The sequence below is a fragment of the Mytilus californianus genome, unplaced genomic scaffold (genome assembly GCF_021869535.1).
Source record: "Mytilus californianus isolate M0D057914Y unplaced genomic scaffold, xbMytCali1.0.p SCAF_4, whole genome shotgun sequence".
Lineage (NCBI taxonomy): Eukaryota > Metazoa > Mollusca > Bivalvia > Mytilida > Mytilidae > Mytilus > Mytilus californianus.
The window spans coordinates 31,524,375-31,551,955 of NW_026262690.1; the positions used below are offsets into that span (position 1 = coordinate 31,524,375).

A 27,581-nucleotide genomic window follows, 5' to 3' on the forward strand; every position below is an offset into this window, starting at 1 on the left:
GGGTTTAAGAACATTTGTTGTTCGACCTGTTAGTCAAATGCGTTTTGTTAAAATACACTTTTTCACTGTTTTGGTCTTTTGGAAAATGTTGTTTGTGCTGTATTTAGACACCTCTAACAAGAAATTTGTTTTGCATGCACACGTATAAAAATTGCGGTTTTTATCCAACGCAATCATAGGTTTGAACGTTGTTTTCAATTTAGACTTGTATATATATATATATATATATGAGTCTAAAAGATTGTGTAACCATACCGATAAATAGATGGAAAACAAAACACTAAAAAGTGTTGAATATCATCGCACAAAGATGGAAAAACTGAACAGATGATATAAATTATACAATAATTGCAAGTATTTCGGCTCAACAAATGGCCTTCCTCAGTGTTAAAAGTTTTATATATATATATATATATATATATACATATACATCGTGAATTCCTTGCTTCACTTTTTTTACGCTAAAGCAATTTTCAGTCGGAAAGATCTGTTCGTTTGAGTGAAATTTTTCAAATTCTCTAATATATATATATATATATGTCCGCAAAGATATCCGGAATAATTAAATAGCCGTTACGTTTATGACCTAAATTTAGAATAGACATTTCCGCCACGTAAACACCCACAACAAATAATTGTCTGATTTGATAACACTATTGATTTGCATACGATTATTACATCACAAGACTGTGACAGTTCATCCATAGAAAATGCCTGGTAAAATGGGTTCTGCGATGGCAACTGGTCCAGCAGTTGCATGCATGAAAACCTTATTAATGGTTTTCAACTTCTTATTTTGGGTAAACAAAAACATATGTTTAATTATTTTAAGCTTAATTTAGATATATAAATTCAACTGCGTTTTCAGCTGTAATTTATTGCGTTGTTTACTCAGAACAGCTGTCAGCATATTATACTCATTTCCTTACCATATAAAATTACACAGGCAAACTGATTGTTAAAATTAATATAAAGTAGGCTGTGCATGGTTTTCCAGGTCAGGAATAACCACCAATTGGTGGACTATACCTCAATTGACGTATAATCCACCAATTGACATATATTGGTATAGACCAATTGACGTATAATGCAAGTTTTTTGTAATAAAACGCTAGTCTGGGATAGGAGCATCATTTTGCAACTTGCAACCTATTTTATAACCATTACTGAATCCTCCTAAAGTTTCAGTTTTGTCAAAGCCTGCTGCATCTCTTGAGAATGGATGTGTATAACAATTCTTTTGTTAAAACATCTGTACTATTGACCATGATTGACTTTTAATAATGAAAGTCAAGTATTAACAAAGAGCTCCATTCACCTGGTGAGTTGTACTCATAATCACATGACTGAAGACAGTATTGATGTCCATTGACCGGTGATTAGTGGAAAATTTACCAATCAAGAATTGACAAGATAACAATAGAAGAAACTGCAAATACAATTATTGATTAAATGCAATATGTTATGTCACTATACTTAACTAGGAATGTTTGACATGTTTTCATACCATAATATGGTTATAAGAAAACAATGCTCCATTTTGGTTGTATAGTTTGCTTTGAAATACAAAGAATTATACTTCAATTGGTCTATACCATTATATGTCAATTGGTGGATTATACGTCAATTGAGGTATAATCCACCAATTGGTGGTTATTCCTGACCTGTTTTCTCTTTGACATGTTTGTCACATATTGTCATTCTTGGGTATTTTAAATAACTTACTGTACAGTATGAATTATGCTCATTGTTGAAGAGTGTACACAAACCTTTCATTGTTCTCATTCTTGTCCTTATCAGATTATCATGCTTATGTCTATGGTGAATGGTTGATGCATAGTTGTCTCATAAATTGGCATTCATACCACATCTTCTTATTTGTTATAAAAACTGGTATATATTCAGTGATTTCGCTAGCGCTCATCATTTCTTCATTTACAAAAAGGTTTTCATAATGACTAAAGTTTTTCAAATCAGTTTCGTCACTTAAATTCGAAAAGTGTAAAAATATATTCGCATGAAAATAAAATAATTCTACCTGTCTTCATGTTTTTGACAAGTTTATGACCCTCATCTAATTAACGTATACCACAGGTGTTATAAGTTGTGATTACAGGTAATCCGCTTATCGCCATCAGATGGGTCACTAATTTGTTAATTAATAAACCTCATAAATCATTGACCATCATAATTATTTTTCCCAGTAAAATCGGTCAGTCGGCATTCAATTTCAATATTTCTCAAACGACCACATTATTTGCAGTTCATTTTATATCATAGTTTTGTCATTTGAACAAAATGTTTTCCCCGCGGACAGTTTGCATATTAATTTCAATATTTCTCAAACGATCACAATTTGCAGTTCGTTTGTCGTAGTTTTGTTATAAGAACGAATTTTAGTCATATTCTATATAACTTTTCATCAAAGACTTTCAACAATTTCGATTAGAGAGAGAAATTTATTCAAAATGTTCAAAAATATATCCACGAGTCAAACAGGTGCTTCCTATACTATGTACTGCACATGCATGAAAGTATTCTTATAAGTTAGATATTAAAACTTAAAATACGAAATCATTTAGTATCAAAATAAAGGAAGGAGACAAATATAGTTCTTACTAAGCAACTTGATTTAGAAATATGATAATTTCCTGACTTTTGTTAGATGAATCAGGATTCATTCTGAATTTATTATCTTCCTGTCACTTCCCGTTTTCATTTCATTTTAAAATCAAGTAAACATGATCTATTCTTGATTAAATTACAATATACAGTCATTAGAATCGTTCCAACAAACAAGGATTTGTACAAATCCTTGATTCCAAGTTTTTAGAAATGAATTCCAAATATCGATTTAACAGTTTTTACAAGGATAATGATTATGCAGTGAAATAGTCGTTACAGCCTTTAATAATACAGGTTCATATATGCAGCGATTCCTGGTTTAAAAAAAGGAACTCAACTTTTGTTGATCAGGAATGTCCCCTGAAAATAACTGAAGTAAAATTGTATCTCTTTAAAGTCTTTAAGTGTAGTATGAGGACTACTTATGTAAAGGGTATGGAAGTTTAATATTTGTATACTTATTCCATGAGATGTTTGACTTTTGATATGCTTTAACAGGTATGCTGAATTTTTTATAATTCACTTCTACATGTTCATACTGTCATTACTGTAACAAGAATAAAGTTTTTTTCATTATGCCCATTAAGTTTTACCCTTGTCCGTCTGTACGTACGTATGTATGTCAAAAATTGGTTTCAGTTCTCGAACTCGAGTTTGCCTCAACCAAATGTTATGAAACTTATACACAATGCGTATTACCACAAAACACAGATCAAGTTTGAATTTTTGTGGCATCACTTTAACCGTTCTTGAGTTATGCCCCTTTATAAATGGAAAAATTGCAAAATTTTTAGTTTCCGTTCTCTAACTTAAGTTTGCCTCAACCAAATGTTTTGAAACTTATACACAATGCTTATTACCACAAAACACAGATCAAGTTTGAATTTTGGTGGCGTCACTTTAACCGTTCTAGAGTTATGCCCCTTTATAAATGGAAAAATTGCAAAATTTTTATTTTCTTTTAAATATCAAGTAATTTTTATACGACCGCAAAAAATTTTTGCGGTCGTATATTGGTATGATGTTGGCGTCGTCGTCTTCATCCGAAGACACATTGGTTTTCGCACTCTAACTTTAGTTTAAGTGAATGGATCTCTATGAGATTTTACCATAAGGTTCAATACAACAAAAGGAAGGTTGGGATTGATTTTTGGGGTTATGGTACCAACTGTTAAGGAATTAGGGGCCAAAAATAAGCATTTTTGTAACTTCCAGACATAACTTGTGTGTTAGTGTATGGATCTCTTTGACATTGTACCACAAGGTTCCATATCTAAAAGGGAAGGCTGGGATTGATTTTGGGGGTAATTGCCTCAAAATTTTTAGGAATTAGGGGCCAAAAAAGGGGCAAACAACAATCATTTTTCTAGTTTCATGACAATAAATTGTGTGTAAGTGTATGGATCTTTCTGAAATTGTACTACAAGGTTCCATATCACAAAGGGAAAGCTGGAATTGAGTTTGGGGGTAATTGCCTAAAACGTTTAGGAAAAAGGGGCCAAAAATAAGCATTTTTCTAGTTTCCAGACAATAACTTGTGTTCAAGTGTATGGATCTCTCTGAAATTGTACTGCAAGGTACCATACCACAAAGGGGAGGCTGGGATTGATTTTGGGGATAATTGCCTCAAATTTTAGGAATTAGGGGCCAACAAGTGGCAAAAAAACAAGCATTTTTCTAGTTTCAGGACAATTACTTGTGTGTAAGTGTATGGATCTTTCTGAAATTGTACTACAAGGTTCCATATCATATAGGGAAAGCTGGAATTGAGTTTAGGGGTAATTGCCCAAAACGTTAAGGAATAAGGGGTCAAAAAGGGGCCAAAAATAAGCATTTTTCTAGTTTCAGGACAATAACTTGCGTTCAAGTGTATGGATCTCTCTGAAATTGTACTGCAAGGTACCATACCACAAAGGGGAGGCTGGGATTGATTTTGGGGGTAATTACCTCAAAATTTTAGGAATTAGGGGCCAAAAAGGGGCAAAAAAAAACGCATTTTTCTAGTTTCAGGACAATAACTTGTGTGCAAGTGTATGGATCTTTCTGAAATTGAACTACAAGGTTCCATATCACAAAGGGAAAGTTGGAATTGAGTTTTGGGGTAATTGCCCAAAACATTTAGGAATAAGGGGTCAGAAATGTGCCAAAAATAAGCATTTTTCTAGTTTCCAGACAATAACTTGTGTTCAAGTGTATGGATCTCTCTGAAATTGTACTGCAAGGTACCATACCACAAAGGGAAGGCTTGGATTGAGTTTGGGGTGATGAATCATAAGGGGGTTCAAAAAATATTGGGGAGGGATTTTTTTTTCCTTTTTTTCCTTTTTTTTTCTATAAAATTTTCCATTTTAAATTGGTTATTTCTGATTTACATATAAAAGCAAATAATAATGATATGGTTTGAATAGGTAAATTAAAATTTTTTAAGTTCTTAGACCACATTCATTCTGTGTCAGAACCTATGCTGTGTCAAATATTTAATCACAATCAAAATTCAGTGCTGTATCAAGCTTGAATGTCCATACTTGCCCCAACTGTTCAGTGTTCGACCTCTGCGGTCATATCAAGCTGCGCCCAGCGGAGCATTTTATTAAAATTGGAGTTATCTTCCTTTGTCCATGATTATAGTTGAATCAATTACAATCAATGCTTTATGCAATGCAATGTTTAATTTTGACTTCCACTGATAAAACAGATCAAGTTGAATTTGGGTAGTGTCACTTTAACCATTATTGAGTTATGCCCCTTTATAAATCGAAAGATTGCAAAATTTTTAGTTTCCATTCTGTAACTTAAGTTTGCCCCAACCAAACATTATGAAACCTATACACAATATTTATTTCCACAAAATTAAGATCAAGTACAAATTTTTTGTTTCCATTTTCTAACTTTAGTTTGCCTCAACCAAATGTTATGAAACTTATATATACACAATGCTTATTACTACATAATACAGATTAAGTACAAAATTTGGTGGCGACACTTTTACCATTCTTGAGTTATGTCCCTTTATAAACATAAAAGTTGCTGAATTTTTCGTTTCTGTTCTCTTACTTTAGTTTGTCTCAACCAAATGTTATTAAACTTATAAACAACCATTCTAGAGTTATGCGTGTTTACAAATAGAAAAATTGCTGAATTTTTAGGCTCTGTTCTCTACTTAAGTTAGCCTCAACCAAATGTTATGAGACTTACACACAATGCTTATTACCACAAAACTCAAGTTCAAATTTGGGTAGCGTCACTTTTACCTTTATTCAGTTATGTCCCTTTATAACTATATGATGTGCAAGTGGGGGCATCATGTGTGTCCACATGTGGACACTATCCACATTTATTGTTCATTGTATCTGTAAAGATCAGTTTTCATGGCCAATAGAACTTATTAAGTGAAGTTTCAGAGCCTTAGGGAGACCCAGTATAAAATATAACTTTGAAAGGACACTGAAGTATTTAAGGTATCCAATAGGATTTGATTATTGTTTCTTAAATCTATACCTAATGATTAGTTGATTGTTGTTGAATATGTATTTGGTTTTTCTATTATATTTCATCAAGTGTAACATTGAATTGTCCTTTGGCAAATGATATAAACTCATCATAGATACCAGGATTGAAATTTTGTACACAGACGTGCGTTTTATCTACAAAAGACTCATCAGTGACTCTTTTATTTTGTTAGTTTTTCAATACATATGGTACACTGATATATGATATCAATGTATCCTCTGATGTTTTACTGTTTATAATTAAACAAAATTAAGAAGAAGGTTAATATTATGTATTTGAATTACAGAGGAGCTGTGTGATTACAAAAGGAGAAAAACATGTGTAAAATTGGTAATATATTATCATTACTCAATTGTTGAAAAATTTCTTTTTTTGTTCTTCAGGTAACTGGTATAGCCATTCTAGCTTTAGGAATATGGACAAAAGTAGATTTGTATAAATATATGGAACTGTCATCCATATACTACAAAGAATCGCCATACATTCTGATAGGAGTTGGTGTGGCCATAGTGGTAGTTGGATCCTTGGGATGTTGCTGCACAATTAAAGGAAATACTATACTCTTATATACGGTAAACAGCTTCATAAATATATAGGTCACCTATTCCCAAAGTAATTTTATTTTTTACTTGACAAGTTGTTATTACCATAATCATTCTGTTTATGAAAATATTCGTTCCTACTGTACAAACCCTATGATTTTTAGAAAGGAAATCCTAAACTTAAACATACTTTTAAAATGTTTTAGAAGGATGAACAAAAGTTTGCTTTCTACCAGTCCTGTGCATAACAAAAAAATAGAAGTTCCTCAAACTCTGACAATGGTGTAGTTATAGAAGAGTTTTTTATGGCCCACATACATGTATGAAAGCAGAGAGTAAGTTTTTATGCCTGTCCCAATTCTGGAGCCTGTGATTCATTGTTGTCATTTTGTTGCTGTATATCATATTTGTTTATTGTGTTGTATATAAATCAGGCTGTTAGTTTTCTCATTTGAATTGTTTCACATTTTTCATGTAGGGGCCTTTTATAGTAAACTATAGTGATGGGTTTTTATACCCCCACTTTAAAAAAAGGGGGGTTACTGTTTTACCTCTGTCTGTCCATCTGTCAGTCCGTCCGTCCGTCCGTCCCATGAATATTTTTTTGTCGCATCTTTCTCAGGAACTACATTACAAGGATTTCTGAAATTTGGTTTCAGGGTTTATATGAGTCAGCTATACCGTGTAATGCGTTTTCAGATTCATCACTCAACAACTTCCTGTTTACCTTATACTTTTAGTGGGGCGGGGGTACAAATGTATCATTACTGAGCAGTAGCTCACAGATTCACTTGTTCTCTTTGTTGAAGGCCAGACAGTGGTTTTGAAGGCCAGACGGTGGCCTACAATTGCTTACATCCACTTCATTTGAAGTCTGGTGGATAGTTGGCAATTATACTTCAACTTCTTATTTTTATATTGAAGGCTATCTTTAGCCAAAACTATGAATGATGAACACAAGGTTTTCTACAAAAGATCCTCATGTTGTTTCAATGAGATGAAAATGTGGCCACAAACATTACATATATATTCCAAATTTCCAATTAAATAATTTTTATTTTTTAACATCTTATGAGAATGTAAGTCAATACTATGTACAGCTACCAGGTGAGCCATCATAGGCGGATCCAGGGGGCCCTGGCCCCCCCTTTCGTGGGAAAAATTTGGATGATTATATAGGGAATCACTGAAGCATGACTGGAGCGGGCCCCCCCTTATGAAAAGTTCTGGATCCGCCACTGGCCATTTGGGCTCTTAATGGGTGTATTAAACAATCTTGATTACCAATGCTACTGTCACATGGTAGGAGACAGACTCCTTTAAGTGTCTAATTGTCCTCCCTCTACCATCTTCATTTTAAAAGTTAAAACATCCATAAATGTAAACAAAATCTGAGGGCATAGAATTTATTTGCTTATTACTCTAGGGCTTTCATTAACTCTCATTTATCATGAAATTCTTTGTTTAATTTAATTAAATTAGAATAATCGATACCATGCACCTTGTTCTGGAAAAAATGTTTATTTTGTTGTTTTGTTTTTTTTCAGTATGCTGCATTCCTTATTGTTATATTTGTTGTAATGCTTTCCACTGGAGCAGCTGGATTTGCCTACAAGGGAAAGGTATAGTTGTATTTATTATTATGGTACATGTGCATACAACATATATGTTATAACTGACATATTGTGTTCAAAATCAACCACTACATCAATTGTCATACAACATATTTCAGCATTTATTCAACTGCCGACAGAGGAGAGTTGATCTGTCCAGCATAATGTTTTAGATGACCTTCATTTGCAGTTTTATACTTACATTTCATGCAATATGTTCTATAACAGGGGTATAAATTTTTTCTGACAGGGGCAAGCCCATGCCTTTTGTCTTGAGACTAATTAATCCTGGATATATTTGTGTTATTTAATTAAAAATATTATCTTAAAATGATTAAAACAAAATCAATTAACTATTAATAGTTGGTAATAAATGTATAAGTATAATATTAATAAGCAGAATTGTATCTGCTTTGCTCAACAAAGAGTCTGACCAAATCAAAATACAAAAGTATAAAATTAAACATTATATTATTAAAATGCATTTGTCCTTTCTAGACATTTTTTGATTGAGTTAAGCCTTCCAATTGATATTTTATAGTGTGTTTTTCTATGTTGTGATGTTATACTATTGTTTCAGAAAAGGGAGAAGGTTTGGTACCATTAAAACGTTTAATCCCGCTGCAAATGTTTGCACCTGTCCTAAGTCAGGAATCTGATTACAGTAGTTGTCGTCTGTTTATGTAGTTCATACGTGTTTCTCGTTTCTCGTTTTTATATAGATTATACCGTTGGTTTTTCCGTTTGAATGGTTTTACACTAGTAATTTTTTGGGGCCCTTTATAGCTTACTGTTCGGTGTGAGCCAATGCTCCGTGTTGAAGGCCATACCTTGACCTATAATGGTTTACTTTTATAAATTGTAACTTGGATGGAGAGTTGTCTCATTGGCACTCATACCACATCTTCCTATATCTATATAAAAACATATTTTTTGATAGCTCAAATTTTTGTCCATTCTAAAGTTTAGAAAATTGTCAAAAGTAATGTTACTGCTTTTTGTATTCAATAAATTTTCAGGGCTAAATAAACCCCAAAATGCACCTTTTCCTTTCAGACCTTGTTTTATTAGTTTTTATGAACACATTTTATCATTTTAATAGCTGGAAAAAGGATTTAGAGATGGACTAAAGAATGCACTGAGACAGTATGGCAATGATACAGAAATCTCTAAAGGCATGGATGATCTCCAACAAAAGGTAATATCTTGTCTCGCTCCAGGGGAACAGAAATCTCTAAAGGCATGGATGATCTCCAGCAAAAGGTAATATCTTGTCTCTCTTCAGGGGAACAGAAATCTCTAAAGGCATGGATGATCTCCAACAAAAGGTAATATCTTGTCTGGGTGATCTACAGCAAAAGTTAATATCTTGTCTCTCTTCATGGGAACAGAAATCTCTAAAGGCATGGATGATCTCCAACAAAAGTTAATATCTTGTCTCTCTTCATGGGAACAGAAATCTCTAAAGGCATGGATGATCTCCAACAAAAGGTAATATCTTGTCTCTCTTCAGGGGAACAGAAATCTCTAAAGGCATGGATGATCTCCAGCAAAAGGTAATATCTTGTCTCTCTTTAGGGGAACAGAAATCTCTAACGGCATGGCTGATCTCCAACAAAAGGTAATATCTTGTCTCTCTTTAGGGGAACAGAAATCTCTAACGGCATGGCTGATCTCCAACAAAAGGTAATATCTTGTCTCTCTTTAGGGGAACAGAAATCTCTAAAGGCATGGATGATCTCCAACAAATGGTAATATCTTGTCTCTCCCCTCAGGGGAACAGAAATCTCTAAAGGCATGGATGATCTCCAGCAAAAGGTAATATGGTGTCTCTCTTCAGGGGAACAGAAATCTCTAAAGGCATGGATGATCTCCAACAAAAGGTAATATCTTGTCTCTTCAATTTCATCCTGTCTGTATGTCACTTTGCTGAAACTTTTTTTTTCTCCGAAAGCTTTATTTATAGACTAATATTAGTTTACAGAAAACATAAGACCTATTGATCTTTTATTTCATCTTATATTACAAACAAAACAATTAAAACAAGCATGTTTAACAAAGTTGCATGACCAGTAAAACAACAAATCTACAAAGCTTGTACCAAACTTGCCAGCTCCATGTCTGTTTCTTGATGTTAAATTTGTCATGCTGGTGAATGCAGTACATTGTTGAAATGCAGTTTGTAATTTCTGAAAATCATAACTTTTACAGTTTACTAAGATTGATGTGAAATTTAACCCAATCACTTGCGATATGGCCTAATTATGTATGCTTTATTGTCACTTACATGTTGCCAGCTCCGTGATAATTGGAGAAAAATTGGAGAAATGTTTTCTTCCCATAATCATTTTTAATAAAAAAAAAAAAATTAACACTTTGAATATGCCATTCTGTTTTTTTATGTCTACATGCACAAACAGATTTTTGAAGTGTAATTAACATTTATATGTTTGACACCCCAGCTGTAAAAGTAAAATTAACCGAATTGTAGGAATTAACATGTCAATTAAATAAGGTGTTTTGGTGTGAAGACATCTGGTGAAAGGTTGATCAGGGTGGAAACAAAATTTGATTTTCCTCCTTTGAAAAAGGCACAGGGGCACATAAAACGGCACAGGGACACCTTCTTAGAGACATCATTAGCATTTTTTATTTTGTCAATAAATCTGAAAAAGTTCTGAAATAATTGTCAAATTGAATTATTTTCTGTAAGTTAGGTATCATTAGTACTGATGTTTGAGAATGCTACAGCTGGTTAACAAGATCTTATCCCCGGCTTGGTATAATTCTCAGATTTTGATTGGCTAATGGCCGTCGTTAAAAAATCCTGGTGTTGCTAACCTATATACTGGACGTTGTTACCCATTACCCTGGAGAACGTCACACATGTTTTCTTTAGTTCCGAGGTTTGTTCCCAGTGAATAATTAAATTCTGTAGATTATTCATGATGTCTGTAAATAAATATGCAATCCATTAATGATTTTATCCTATTATGTGGACCATTGGCATTAATCTTAGTAAATGCATCACTTGGCTTCGACGTCTTCAATGAACAGGACTACTGAGCTAGTTAAGCAAATGACCCATGTTGACGTTACGCCGTCTATGACATAATGCTTGCGACTTGAGCGCCAAATTTGATGTATTCTAGTTTCTTTGTCTCTGGATTACAAACATCTTATATTTGATTACCTTTAGGGTTCTACCAAAGGTACCCTACGCCCCGTAAAAAATATGACAAATTTCCAAAGTTCAATCAAACTTTTTTATATAATAAAAAAAAACATGGCTTTCATGTAACACTTCCCTAAATTCCTGAATTTCCCTAAAAATCGCCCAATTTGGACTAAGACCGGGAATAAATTCGTTATCTACGTTCATATCTGTAGATATGGGTATTTTACACCCTTCAGTACCCTGTACGCCATTTGGCTTTGCTTCAGGGTATACTGGGGTACTTCAGGGTGTTAATATATATGGATATACAGATGTTCAGATATGAACGTAGATAACTCATAATATCTCCCATTTAGTATATATATATATGTAACACTCCCAAACTTGTCCATCCCCCCCAAACGTGTCCGATAATTGTTATTCGCCAAAACGTGTCCAGATAAAAACGCCACAATGTCTCAAAACTCTTAGCGCCAATATAACTCCGTGGAGTCAAAAACGTTTACGGCAATTCAATGGCGTGGGATACGATAAAGGACGTCAGGTTCGGTTGAATTCTTAAAAAATAAAAGTAGCTACCCAAAGAAATCTGCAGGAAAGTTTACTAAGCCGTATAGACAAATGTTCAAGACATGTAGACTGTGCACAGTGACTTCTGCTTTCAAAAAAATAGACACCCGGTTAAAATAGAATCCCACAATAAAAAGTTATTTTTACTTGCAGCGGTTTTAATAATGTTTTATATAAAGTTCAGAGAGAGGTATTTCACAATAAAAAATTTAATATATTTTATCTTGTAAATTTTCACGGTGCTTCACTGTTAATAAAGTGGTAATTTATTAGCATTAATTTGTTCAACGCCGGTTATTTTTTATTAAGTATAATTGCAAGCTAAATTTGCAACACATAATTAATTATTGAATGTTGATTGCTTAATGTCCAGTGGAAAATATGTCATGCGTATTTAAAAAAAAAACAAAAACATTGCAATTTATTAGTTTTGTACAGTTTAAATAATTGTTTACTAAGTGGATTCTATTGTACTAATATTCTTCGATGATACCTAAGTGTCTATATAATGCATGAGGGTATTGTACGACCTGCTTCATGCAGAAGTGGTTTCTGTGCTTTTAAAATGGAGACTTTACGGTTTCATATAAAACGGACACGTTTGGCCTTTTTTTTAATTAAATGGACACAATTGGGCGCTTATAAACAGAACACGTTTAGGTGCCCTTTAGCAACTAGACATGTTTTGCAGTTCAGCGACGTCATATGGACACGTTTGGGGAATCGGACACGTTTGGGGGGATGGACACGTTTCTGAGTGTTACATATATATAAATATGAAATCAGATCTTCTCTGTATTATCTTTCTATGTTATTTGATCTGCAGCAAATAACAAAATACATGTAGATGCTAATATTCCATGAGTATGGCATAAGTGTTGTGGTAAAAATACTTTAAATAGATTTTTTCTGTTTGTATCCAGGAATTAAATTAGGGACTTCTATACATTTAGTGATAATTCTACAATTGTTTATTACAGTTGAAGTGTTGTGGAAGTGATGATTACACAGACTGGTTTACCACAACTTTTGCAGGCGGAGAAAAAAAAGTACCAACTTCATGCTGCATAGATGGAAAAAGTACCTGCCAACATACAAACTTGCCAGATCTTCCACCAACTAATGCCACTTTAGAAATTTACACAAAGGTAAGCATAAACACAAACCTGTCAAGGGAAAATTTAATATATCCAACTCACACAGTTTACTAAAGAAGTACAAATTAACTTGCGTATCAAAATATGGCTATTGGAGAGGAAAGAGGTAAAATACTGCTATTTTTGTTCTTCATCTTCAAATTTTCTGGAAGATCTTCAGTGATGGACAAATAAATTCCATCTTAAACCATGTGTTATTATGGTATTAGTTAGGATGATCCCTGATTCAATATATAAACAATGGAGATTGACCTGACACAGGAACTAAACACAACTTATGATAGGGACATATTGGATTTATGGATACCAAAATATTCCCCATTTTTCGCAATATTTTTGGTGAAATTAAGAGATGAATTCATTGCAAAACAAAAATGATGTAACTGGATATAAATATAAATTTTTTTGCTTAAGGAATTTTAAATATTTTCCAATTCATAGATAATTATAAAGTTCATCCTGTGATACCTCTGTAATGGTGTCACGGAATAGAAGTTCCTTCATAATATAAGTTCCAAACGGAAACAATATTCTGGAATATTATTTCCACTGGAATAAATATTACAGTAAATGTTCCTAACGGAATAAATGGTATAGAATATTTGTTCCAACAGGAATAAATATTTTGACATTGTTTATAACAAAGTTTCCAGTGGAACTTCTGTTAGGCGGAACAAATATACGTTGACAATGGTACAAAACTGTTGATTTACATGATGCAGATAAATGTAAACATTAAAAAAAAGCTGAAACAGGATGATTATCAGTAAAAATCGATCTCATTGTAAACTTTAAATTCAGAAATTATTTCGAGGTTTTTATTATGCAAATAATGCAACTACTTGAGTATCGCAATAATAAAAACTAGCATTCTGATATCAAATACATGTATCTGTATGTAGCTTTTCCTAAAATCGCAATAATTAAACTCCCATGTTTGTTCATTCTTCAAAAATGGCAATAATGAATGCACGTAATAATTTCTGAATTTACAGAATTACATATTGACCTTACAAAAGATTATATTTTATCATTAAAAATCACTATATGGAATCCATACTGGTATGCATTTAGGAGTAATACCACCATTGTTTTTCCCCTATTAGTCTTTGTTAAATTGGCATTTTTCAAAAAATTGTGCAGAATTTATTTTTGTTTCAAATAAAAAAACTACTTGATATGAGCAAGTTTTATCCGGTCCAGTACTACAGTAAAAAAGTTCAAATAACATTTCATTGCATATAAGATAATAACATTCACCGGAAGTAAACCAATCAAATTTGCACCTTTTTTTTTCCTGTTTACAAGCTTTAGTAACCATGTCACCTCAAGTTTTCAAAATATTTTATAAAAAATAAAAAAAGAATGGTGCTTTGAAACACCCAGTATATATGTTTATGACTCAGAGTTTTTTTTTACTGCAATGAAATGTAGGATTAATTTCCTACAACTATCAAATTCAAGGGAATATTTTTTTCCATCCTTTTTCGTATGTTACCGGATGTGATGTACCATGATTTGGTGGATTGATACAATATGTCTGTGCCCTATATTATAAACCATAATATCAGTGACAAACTGATGTGATATGAACAGTCTTTACCTGGGCGCACACATGTTGGGTGGATCCAAACTTACCTATACTGATGTGGATCCCATACAGGGAACTTGAATGATGTGAAGTCTTAACCTGGGCACACACATGTTGGGTGGATCCAAACTTACCTATACTGATGTGGATCCAAACTTACCTATACTGATGTGGATCCCATACAGGGAAATTGCATCATGTGAAGTCTTTACCTGGGCGCACACATGTTTGGTGGATCCAAACTTACCTATACTGATGTGGATCCCATACAGGGAACTTGCATCATGTAAAGTCTTTACCTGGGCGCACACATGTTGGGTGGATCCAAACTTACCTATACTGATGTGGATCTCATACAGGGAACTTGCATTATGTTAAGTCTCAACCCAAAAATATGTATACCATGTGAATTCCATGTAGTGAACTTATGTGATGTAAAGTCTTTACCTGGGTACATGCATGTACATGTTGGATCGACCTAAACATATGTATTCGGGTGTGGATTCCATACTGTGAACTTTCATAATGTGGCGTCTTTACCTACAGACCTGTTGGTTCAACCCAAACATATGTATACAGGTGTGGATTCCATACTGTGAACTTTCATGATGTGTAGTCTTTGCCTACAGACATGTTGGATTGACCCAAACATATGCATACGGGTGTGGATTCCATACTGTGAACTTTCATGATGTGGAGTCTTTACCTACAGACATGTTGGATTGACCAAAACATATGTGTACAGGTGTGGATTCTGTACAGTGTAAATACTGTGGATTCATTTATTTTCGTGGGTATCAATTTTCGTTGATTGAGGAAAACTTGCATTTTCGTGGGTATTTGATTTCATGGTTTTGCCAATCTCTGCAAATAAAGCCTATAGTAATGATGTCATTCGTTGAGCATTTGTATTCGTGGTTCACCTGTACCCACGAAACCCACGAAAACTGGTATCCAATGAATAATAATGAATCCACAGTAGCTGTCTGCATCTGTTTACTCTCAATATTTTGCAGAATTAACCACAGTTATCCCTCTTCTAATTTTACTGATTATTACTCAAGTAGCTTTCTACTTTACCAGGATTGTTTCCCTTTATAAAAATCTCTTTACTGGGAAAGTAGTTTTGTTTGCAGTGTGTTTTGTAGGTTTTATGATCAGTTAAAAAGAATGAATTGCCTTCCTAAAGAAGTACAAATTTTAAATTAGTTAATTTGATATAAGAAAATAAGAATTTATGTAGATTTTTTCTGGTTTATCTTAGAGACAGTGACAGTCATTGATAACTATCCTGAACTTTCACTAACTCAGCTCAATTCTGGAACAATAGAATTACCAAATTTCACTTAGTTTACAAAATAAATTAGTAAAATTTTAGATTTAAAAGATGGTTAATTGAACTTTGACACTATGACAATTATATTGTATTCTATAACCAAGTTTAGTTATTCTCACCAGTAAATTTTCCCCCATTGATTCACAGGGATGTTATGGTACGGTGTTGGACTTTATGCAGGGTAACATGGCAATAATTGGTGGTGTGGCTCTAGGAATATCCTTCCTGCAGGTAAGGATTCAATATTGCTTTTCACTTAACTTGATAGATGTATTTTTCAGAACCTAAAAATGATCCCTAATGTATCAGGTTACTTTCTGATATAAAAGCTATGATCCATTTATAAGAGAATAAGAATGATTTTCAATATGGCCGTCTGTTTTATTGGACAAACTTTACTGGAGTACATAACAACTATTGAGAAAAGCAATGGTTTAAGTATCTTAAGTTTTGCTGGTTTGTTTGAGCTAGCAATTGGAATTTGATTTGTATGTGATATATATTCTGTTTTGAAGGTACTGTTTTTTGCATTATTGTATGCACCAGGAAAAAAAAAAAATTTATATATTGCCAAAATTTATATTTTTATACAAATTCTATATAAATACTCAGGTAAGATTTGGATATTACCTGAAAACCCATTTGAAGAAAAACCATAAAAAGGATAACAGGATTCATAAACAATACTTCATAGAATAACAGCTTGTATCAACCATCAACATGTGATTCCTCAGAAAAAATAACAAACATACAAACAAAGACAAACAACAATGAATATAACATATTCCTGGCCTTGCGGTCATAAAACTTTCGAGTAGGATTCTCGTACTCAGACTCAGAAACCAACCAATCAAAACACTGGATTTAGTGTTTCGAGCACAAATTTTGTACTCCGAGTACTGAATGAAATTTTATGACCGAGAGCCCAGATAGCCTGATTTGGTACAGGTACAAAATGTAGTGAGGTTACACCAGTTTAATGTGCACACAAACCTTTACCTGTCAGGACCGAAACCTGTACCTGTCAGGACCGAAACCTTTACCTGTCAGGACCGTACGTCATAAAAGTAAAACACACAAACCTTTACCTGTCAGGACCGTACGTCATAAAAGTAAAACACACAAACCTTTACCTGTCAGGACCGTACGTCGTAAAAGTAAAACACACAATAAGAAACATGCAAAATGCAGCCTCCAACAGGAAAACCACTAACTTGAAGAAGGTTATAAACAACACCGCATAATTTTGCAAGCAGGGTCAAAATATGATTGCTACTACTGAAAGCATTGTTTAGGTTACTACAGCTGTTGGTTGGATACTGCTGCTCATGAAAATAAAACAAAAAAAATCACAATTCACAATAAGATTTTATGAAGTTTCAACATAAAATATAACTGAAATTGGCAGTATTACAATAGTATAAAACAGTATAACAATAGTATAAAACAGTATACAATAGTATAAAACAGTATTACAATAGTATAAAACAGTATTACAATAGTATAAAACAGTATACAATAGTATAAAACAGTATTACAATAGTATAAAACAGTATTACAATAGTATAAAACAGTATACAATAGTATAAAACAGTATTACAATAGTATAAAACAGTATACAATAGTATAAAACAGTATTACAATAGTATAAAACAGTATAAAACAGTATTACAATAGTATAAAACAGTATTACAATAGTATAAAACAGTATACAATAGTATAAAACAGTATTACAATAGTATAAAACAGTATAAAACAGTATTACAATAGTATAAAACAGTATAACAATAGTATAAAACAGTATACAATAGTATAAAACAGTATATGTACACCTTTTACATTACATTAATCTCTTTTTCAGTTATTTGGTGCTCTGTTTGCCTGTTGTCTTGCTAAGAATATAAATAAATCCAAGTATGAACAAGTGGCATGAAGCAGATAGATTTACTCAAACCTTTTTATGTATGTTCTGTATTGTTACATTTTGTGCAGATCTGTTGTCTGTTATGCTGTCTAGAGATTTAAATTTGTTACATGCACTTTTACTGAAGATTTATTGACTTCTGGATGTTAGTTAAAATATCTTAAAGAAGAAATTGTATTTCATTTGTAGATAAAATTCGTTTTTTACTATTAAAATTCAAATCAAAGTAATATTGGCATTAAAGGATACAATTATTTTTACCCACATTAAGTATTTAATAATTCTTATAAATCTGATAAGCCAAAATGGATAATCTAATAACAAAGTTTTAAATTGAAAAATCTTTATTATTTGGGCAATACACAATTTGAGCTTCTTTTGTTTCAACGTAAATCAAAGTTTGGAAGTCGAAATTATGTTTCTTTCTAAAAGACCTGTGCTATATGTAGTGCAGAATTCTGTTTTTATTATTTCACCATTTGTTAATCATAGGATACAGTCATGTAGTACTGTTTTAGGGTAAATTTTTTAGACAATTTTCTCACAAAATAATTGTTTGTTAGGGAGATTTATCAAATGCTGTGTAAAATCATCAGGCATTCTCACATTTATTAATGTCATTACATCAGCAGAACTAGAAAATGGAAAGGTAATTTAAAGACATATTTGAATTTCAACCAATTAAAAGTAGACATATTTGAATTTCAACCAATTAAAAGTAGACATATTTGAATTACAACCAATTAAAAGCTGAGAACTGAAAAAGCAGTAGAGTATAAATCTACTTAGAGAACTTTTAATATTTATACATTGTCATTGTAACAAAACTTTATCATACTTTGAAAGTATCGAATATGAAATTGAAAATTATTCCAATTTAATAGTCTGTGATATTTTAAGAGAAATACTAATTTGTCAGAATATCTATATTGTTGATTTTTTCTTTGAGAGTTTATGGTTGAAAAAATACTGTTATTTGTTTAAGCATTACCTATTCTACACAATCATTGTTGTAAATCTATGTTTTAGCATAATTTTAATGCAATTGTTAATTATTTTTTATGCTATTATTGTTTATACTGTTCATGGTTTTGTATTTTTTTTTTTTACAAAAGCCTAATAATCTATCAGCAGGATTGGAAATTTAATCAAATTATATTTTTTTAATTTTTGTTATTTAATTTCATTAAAATATATTTTTATGTTGATTTAAAAAAAAAATGGTTATGTTTATATTCAACTTTTCGATAATGGAATGAAAATAAAATTAAGAGGCTAGTTTACATTTAATACTCATTCATTTTAGCATCTGAAAGTTAGTATTTAAAGATAGAAAATTTATTGGATTATTATCAAAATCATTTTGAATTATTAACAATTATTATACTTCATATATGATTTATACTTATGAGGTAAGAGCTTAATATATGTAACCCATGAAGTGTAAAAACAGTCTGTTTACTATCATGTAGTCTGTGAAATCTCTGCAATAGTTAAAATCATTTACAAATTGATAACTTAAAGAGTTTTTTGGTCATTGTTAAGATTAGAATTACTTCTATGTTATTTTCATGTAGTTCTTGCATGAATTGGTTAAACTGTGAATATAATTTAGTGATGAAATCCATGTCTTAAAACAGATTTTCTTGAATTATATGAGTAATCAAAACCATTAAGTTTCTTTTGAAAAACCACCTGAACTGTGAAATAAGCAGTTATATGATACCAAATCAAAGTTCATTGTCACAAACTTAAACCAATTACCTCATTGATACTTTATGCTAGGCTGTGATGCAAACATTTATGAGTACCAGTATTTTAATCTGCCTAAAAGAACTTTAAAAATATATATATGATAATATTAAGTTATTTAAAGTGGAATAGGTTCTACTAAGATCAATATAGCAGGGATCATTTGAATCCTTTACCATCAGTTTAATAAAGGTCAGTAAATTACTGACTGAACCATGTGTTTTATTAAACAATATAATTTTGTTGGAATTTTAAAGATTGCTTTTGTTCATGTTATAAAGTTTTATATATAAGTTTTTTTTACACAAATATTTATTTATTTATTTTAATCTGTATCAGTTACTGTAATCCAACCTACTGTTGTGCTAGTTGAACATATAATGTCCTGAATATGTCAAACTTGAATCTTCTTTGTTTTAAACATTATTGAGTTGGAAAATTCAAAGTCAGCTAGAAAGGGGCTTATCATGAAAAAAATATCCATCAAAATAATTCTGTTTACAGTATTTAAATCAATTTTCTAAATATATTTATTCATCACTTAAATGAAAAGTTTTAGTTTTACGTCTCACATGGATAGATATATTCAGTGTTTTGCTTCTCTTCCTGACACATAAAGATGAAAAATGTATGGCAAGATTGAAATATCAGAACAGCATTAAGGTTTCAGAAAAGGAACAGAAAATCCTACAATAGTATCATTGTTAGGGAAACTAGGTTTATTGACCAATGAATCTACTTTGTAATATTCCAAGGAAAAATAACAACATCGTCATGAAATGTATTTTGACATAATAAATAATTGAAAAATGAACTAATTTGGCATTATTTATATATATATTTGCAAGGTTTTCTATTCTACTTTTATTTTTCTCTTATTTACGAAGGAGTATCAAAATGATAATAATTGGGAAAATTTACGCTTCAAACAGGAAAAAGAAATGATGTGTAGAACAAAGCCTAGCTAGATCTAATTAATCTATCAAAATATCTTGATGTTTTCACTTAAATGTTTATTGTAGTGTAACAATTATTATTATTTTGTTGTTTGCAGTATATTATGGTTATGGCATTATAATGTAAAATATATAGATTATATTGCACATTAATTTGTATTTGTTATAGAAATGTTAGAATGATATGTCTTAGTTAAAATTTCATTTAAAGTATTATTAATTAAATCATTATAATCAATATACATGTACTAACATGACTATTATAATTGTCTGATATATATATATATATTTGTATTGAGTTCAATTTTGATTTTAGCTATTGAAAACAGACAATATAAGGCATTAAGTGAATATGTCTGTTCTAAAAATAGCCATTAAAGGGATTATTAAAATGAAGTAATCTTTGTATTTGAACCAACTAGAATTATGGACAAAATAAGATATCCTCATTTCCAAATTTTGTCTTCCATTGCCAATAAATACAGTGCAATGTTTAACTTTTAGTTTCCAATGTAAAGTGAATGCTATCTTTACCCTTCAGTGCTCATAAGCATTTGATTTCCAAATATCTTCAACTTCTTTTATATTTATATTGTAAAGTCTAGTGTTTTTCATGATTCAATTCCATAATGTCATTAATTATTTTTTATATAGACTGCTTTCTGTTAATTAAAAATATCTCATGCGAAATTATGTCGCAGTTGAGTATACAAATATTTCAGTTTTGAGCATCTCATACATTTTCAATGAAATAGCATAGGGTAAGATGTTAATATTTTGCCTTCAAAAAGTCAGTGAAATGAATAAAGTAATGATAGATATCAAAATATCTAGTAACAACATTGTCTGAGATCATATTTGATACACATTATATATTGTAGATTCATGTAGTTGAAATAAATTTAGGAAATTTAGAAAGAATTAGAATAGGTTTTGTAAAAAGGGATCTGTGTATACAATTAATCTAAACTATTGAAAGATATATCAAAATATTGAAAGAAACGTTACTACACAACATATGGTGGCAGATTAAGACTATTTCTTGTGTCATACATGATATTTTCTACACCTTTTACTCATTGTGCAATATTTTGTATATTTTTGTTCTGTCCCTTATATGAATTTCAAATTTCTTTCTTACATGTCATTATGTCATTATTGTTGCCAATTGTAGTAGATATTTGCATTAAGTTAAAACTTTATTGTTAATGATTGTTTAATGCATATTTTATTTGCAGTATAATATAAGTTATTTCATGCTTATTTGTTCTTGTACTTTTTATTGGCAGTTTTGGTTAGTAAATTTTGTGCATGCACTTTTCCAACTAAAATCAGTTTGCCTCTTCAAAATTCGAAGATTTAGGGAGGTTTTACATATACACATGGCATATTGAATTGCTGCTAGTGTTTCTTAGTAAAGAAATATCAGATATTCAAATACTAGGTCTTGCTTTATTTTAAATGCAAACTAAACATGATGCTATAATTGGATCCTCTGTCTTATTGTGTCTAATTTGTGGTCCGATATTCATAGTAGTGAACCCTAAAGTTTATAGATATTTATTTTTAAATTAAAGAATCCCACTTAGGTCTATTTTAAAGTGGCTGTATATTATCCTCAGAATATTGAAGTATAAGAGGTTTATATGAATAGCTGGGAGTTTCCTGTGTTATATCAAACATATAGTGACAGTTGATTATGTATAATCATTCAGGTAAAAATATTAGCAAGGTGAAAAAAGCAAGTAAGGTAACATACTTATTCCAGAAGGTATTTCAACTGATAAAATCAAGTTCAGCATTCTGTATTTTAGCCATCACTTCCAATTTACACATTATTATCTACATTCTAGTCATTTTTTTGATATTTTTTGTCTCGCCTGCGACAGAAGTCGCAGAATGTAAGACATAGGGATTACAATCCACTCGTAGCGGCTGCGTAAACTATTGGTATTAAGCTTTATATTTCAGAAGGTAGAAGACCTGGATGCTTCATACCTTGTATACAGATACTTTATGTTACGAAATTTCTGTCTGTCATATGTCCATTGTCCTTGACCTCATTTTCATGGTTCAGTGACTGCTTGAAAAAAATATGATACAGAGCCTAAACAAAACAGAACTATTTGGGTCATCTTTACGCGAGGGCACTGCAACTTTAGCTTTAACACAATGAACTAATTTTATGGATGGGAAATTCATAGACAAAAACATTTAATTTAAATCATGACGACAAGTACTGAACGAATGGTACCCTTCTGGCTGATAGTTCACCAACAGCTGTACCATCCCAGTGCTAGTACAACATCTTTGACACAACAATTACCCATTTTTCCATTGGGTTAACATTTCAATTCGTACAGGGATCAACCTTTTACTACTACCGTGACAAATCAGGATACCCCTGATTTGACTAATATACGGTCAGAAGGTAATTATTCCTTTAAAAATTCAGATACTTTTCAAAAACTAAAACCATGTACTGTTAATATTTTCGACTGTTTAAAGACACCTGCTATAAGTGAATCAACTATCATTTCTACTTGTAAACATTAAAAAGGAGCACGTGTAAGACATGTAACATACCCAAGAATGAAAGACACTAATGGCGGATAACCCTTATCAGCGACACCCGGGATGCAATGTTTTTAATGATGTTCGATTAACATAGAAAGTAATGGGAAAATAAATGGGTACCCTTCATTAATTCTTCATATTATTTTTATTAATCATCTGAATTCTTAACACATACGACCGAATTCTACATAGATCAGTTTATCTTATCTCATTGTTAGGTCTCCGATTTTTCGAAATTTCATTATCTAAATTCACTTACTCACATCAGTAAATATCGATGAATTACCTCAAAAGAAACGAGACAGCAGTAACTAAATAAATTGAAGCACACTTAATATGCGGAGGAAATACTATTAACACATACTGTTGAATACTCCTGTCAATAAGCTATATTTTGATGTCAGAAAAGTCAGTTTAAACAGGGACAGTCTATACTATTAACAAGATTAGTAAATGCAACGACTCTACTGTCCAATATAAACAGATTGGGTGATATCGCTTGGAACTGTGACATATTCTTGCACATGTATGTTAATCACGACTCCAGATTTCACTAGTACTTAACAGGAAAAACTTATGATACAAAAATACAAAATCTTTTGAGCCTCTGTCGTTTACGGAATTGAATGTACTTTATGTGGACTACTTTGTGTTGGTGAACCTCGACAAATTTTGCGTAAAAGGATGAATCAACACCGGTCTGATAATAAAGATCCGCAATTCAGGGTTCTTCATAACCATTTAAATCAACCGGACCATGATCCTTCTTTATCTATGAAAGTACGCATCATCGAGAAAATTTAGCACCACACCAATAGCCCTATACTAAGTACTCCTTTCCGAAAAGATAGAGAAAATTTCTGGATAAGGGAACTAGGTTCTGCAATGCCATATGGTTGCAATGATAACACCAAAGGAGTAGGAAATTTGTCAAGTCCAGCCTGCAGTGATGTACATGTAATGAGCTACTTAATACTACATTAAGACACCAGCGTAGTCATGGGCAAAAACGTTACCATCGGCCCAATGTAAAAAAGTCTTCCAAATCTAGATCGCCCTCCGGTAGCTTTGATGACCTTCTTTAACATCTTCATCATCCACTAGGGTTACATTACATTAGAACTATTCTTTTTTCACTGCCTGCATGTTAATTTTCTAAAATGTTTGAGAGATTATGAACTTGACAAGGGATGCATGAATACATTTTCTTCAATATACAGACTGGTCAGTATAATTCGGAACCTTTACATAACGAAAAGAAGAAATTCCTTCCAGTTCAGGTTACTACTAAAGGAATTGATGCTATCAACATCAGCAACGTTCTTCATCACAAAGAGGTAACGTCTAAAATTCCACTTTATTTTCAAAATGAGTCTGTACCTATTGTTTCTTACAGTTACATCAAAACCATTGCACCTAAAGTATTTAACTATAAGCAAGCATTGCAGGACTTTGATTTAGAAGAATATCTAAAAAAAAACTCTGACATGTGACTGTTCCCACTCGCCTTATATTTACAGCCCCTTTGGCCATGTTATTACTGGGGATCTAATCATAATTCAACATGAACATCTCCGAAAGGTGATATCTCATGGTCCTAAGTTCAGAGAACCCCAACACATCAATTCGAACCATAACTTCAAAATAATTATGGATTCCATTGAGGACTACCCCAGAGCATGGGCATAACGAGAAGAAGTTGAACTGGACACTACTTTGTCAGAATGGGTCAAAACAATCAGGTCTCTGATAAAACGTCGAATTCAGAAGTTGAAAAACTGTGTGAATGATCAACCAAAGTCCGTTTTCAGAGACAAAGAAGCTGTGAAATGTCTATTATCTTTTCACGATAAATATGTTGTTGTTCCGGTGGACAAATAATATCGTCTTTGTATGTAAATCGTACTACTACGAGTGTCTTTTTTAAAAGAGAATTAGGAATAAATAAGCACTCAGGTAATCCCACATACAAAAACATATCATTTGACAAGGATGAGATTTTGGCAAATCATAAGTCCTTCATGGCTTCAATGAACATTACATTGAACAGCAAATCTGAGGACTTACCTTGTTTGTATTTGATACCTAAGCTTCACAAAATTCTGTACAAACAACGGTACATTGCCGGCTCATCTGCATGTTCTACAAAGGAATTGTCCATTAGATTGACAAAAATTCTGTCCGCAGTGAAAGAGGGTCTTCAGAAATATTGTGAAACTGTTTACTCGCGTAGTGGTATTATCCATATGTGGATTCTAAAAAACTCTAAAGAACTTTTGGATAATTTTAATCTCGATCTTTCTCTGAAATCTATTCTATCAAAACTTTTGGTTTTTCAACCCTGTATACCACCATTCCCCATGTAAAATTGAAAAATCGTCTAAAAGAAATAATCCACAATGCTTTTCAATATTAAAATGGTAGCATACGCTACAAATTTATTACTTTGGGATACCATACGGCATATTTTGTTAAAAGTGAACCAAATGGTAAAACATGCTAGACAGAGGAACAAGTGATCAGTATGCTGGAGTTTCTTATTGACAACATATTTGTTGAATTTGGAGGTAGACTTTTTCAACAAATTGTCGGCATTCCTATGGGAACGAACTGTGCGCCTCTCCTTGCCGACCTCTTCTTATTTTCATATGAGTCGGAGTTCTTTCAGACACTTGTCAAAAACAAGAAGATCAAAAAAGCTAGATCATTTAATTTCACATTCAGATATATTGATGATGTTCTTTCCATTAACAATCCAAACTTTTCTGATTGGGTTCCATTAATATATCCCTCAGAACTAGAAATTAAAGAAACAACAGACACGACTTCCTCCGCCTCATTACTAGACTTATACCTCGAATTTGACATGAGTGGTCATCTCATTACCAGAATATTTGACAAACGAGACGATTTTAATATTGAAATTATCAACTTCCCCCACCTTAGTAGCAATATACAAACTTCACCTGCATATGGGATATACATTTCCCAACTCATTCGGTATTCAAGAGCTTGCAGCTATTACTCAGACTTTATAAAACGTCACCAGTGTCTGAGCAGAAAGTTGATGAACCAGGGTTATGTCAAAGAACGTCTAGTCCCTTTTCTAAAAAAGTTAATCGGAAGATACCAAGACCTTGTTGATAAATACTAGTATTCCGTATCAACTTCACAAATAATACATGATGGTCTTGAAGTATAGATTCTAGGTACTGACGTTGTTTATCATCTTAATTGTATAGTGTATTTTCAATTGTCTTTGTAAATTATTAACCTTTACTGTTTAGTCGATTTTTGGTAATATCCTTTTAGCGTGGCTCTGTTCTTATACATCCCGCCATTGTGTTATTGTGCTACGGTCAATTTTGTATTCTGGTCTTTCATTTTTTCTTATGTGATTTGTATATATGCCATTTTGTTTTTCTTTGTTAACATATGTTTTTGTTTTTATAGTGATTAAGATTATAATACAATGTTGACTGCTGTACCCCTATTTTTTGACATTTTTACCTATTATATCTGTTTGTTTTGTTCACACATTGTTGTCAATATAATGGAATTTTATGCGACTGTCATACAAGTGAGAGGTTTAGCTAGCTATAAAACCAGGTTTAATCCACCATTTTGTACATATCAAGGAAATGCCTGTACCAAGTCAGGAATATGACAGTTGTTTTCCATTCGTTTGATGTGTTTGAGCTTTTAATTTTGCCATTTGATAAGGGACTTTCTGTTTTGAATTTTCCCTGGAGTTCGGTAATTTTGTTATTTTACTTCATTACTTTGGAAAAGTAAAATTTAATGCTGTCAGTAACATTCTTTCACTTAAACCTATTTCTATCAGATTAAATTCACAGTGTTCTGGGGATCTATACCAAAATATCCGTGTCATAAAAGGTTTTATTTTATTTATTTATTTCATTATATTTTCAAGTTTTGGACTGTAGTCAATACAAAGGTCTTGTTTATTTCATTCTGCGTACATTCTGAGATTTCAGATTCATTACCTTTTCCGTTTTATACTTAAGCAGCATTGGGCCTCCTACATGGAAAAGTAGGATCTAATTGTTGCTTTAGCTGGGTTTTTTAAAGGTAGTACGTCATAAATATAGATAAGAAGATGTGGTATGAGTACCAATGAGACAACTCTCCATCAAAGTCACAATGTATAAAAAGTTAACATTGTACAATACTGTATCAGGTTAGGGTGAAGGTTGGGGCCTGTTAAAACGTTAAAACCGGCTGCATTT

General features: G+C 32.0%; 1 protein-coding gene and 1 long non-coding RNA gene across 2 annotated transcripts; one reads left to right on the plus strand and one right to left on the minus strand.

Annotated features, from left to right (window-relative positions):
* Positions 1 to 610: 610 nt before the first annotated feature.
* On the plus strand, positions 611 to 22,017 carry LOC127737887 (tetraspanin-7-like). The gene is made up of 7 exons (XM_052248845.1): positions 611 to 800; positions 6,519 to 6,707; positions 8,225 to 8,299; positions 9,393 to 9,488; positions 13,019 to 13,186; positions 16,270 to 16,353; positions 17,984 to 22,017. The coding sequence occupies exons 1-7, from the start codon at positions 711 to 713 to the stop codon at positions 18,053 to 18,055; spliced, it is 774 nt and encodes a 257-aa protein (XP_052104805.1). The 5' UTR covers positions 611 to 710; the 3' UTR covers positions 18,056 to 22,017.
* LOC127737890 (uncharacterized) lies at positions 3,440 to 4,671 on the minus strand. Its single transcript, XR_007999845.1, has 2 exons — positions 4,573 to 4,671; positions 3,440 to 3,937 (listed from the first exon to the last, which is right to left on the minus strand). It is a non-coding gene; the product is annotated as an uncharacterized LOC127737890 (long non-coding RNA).
* Positions 22,018 to 27,581: the final 5,564 nt, after the last annotated feature.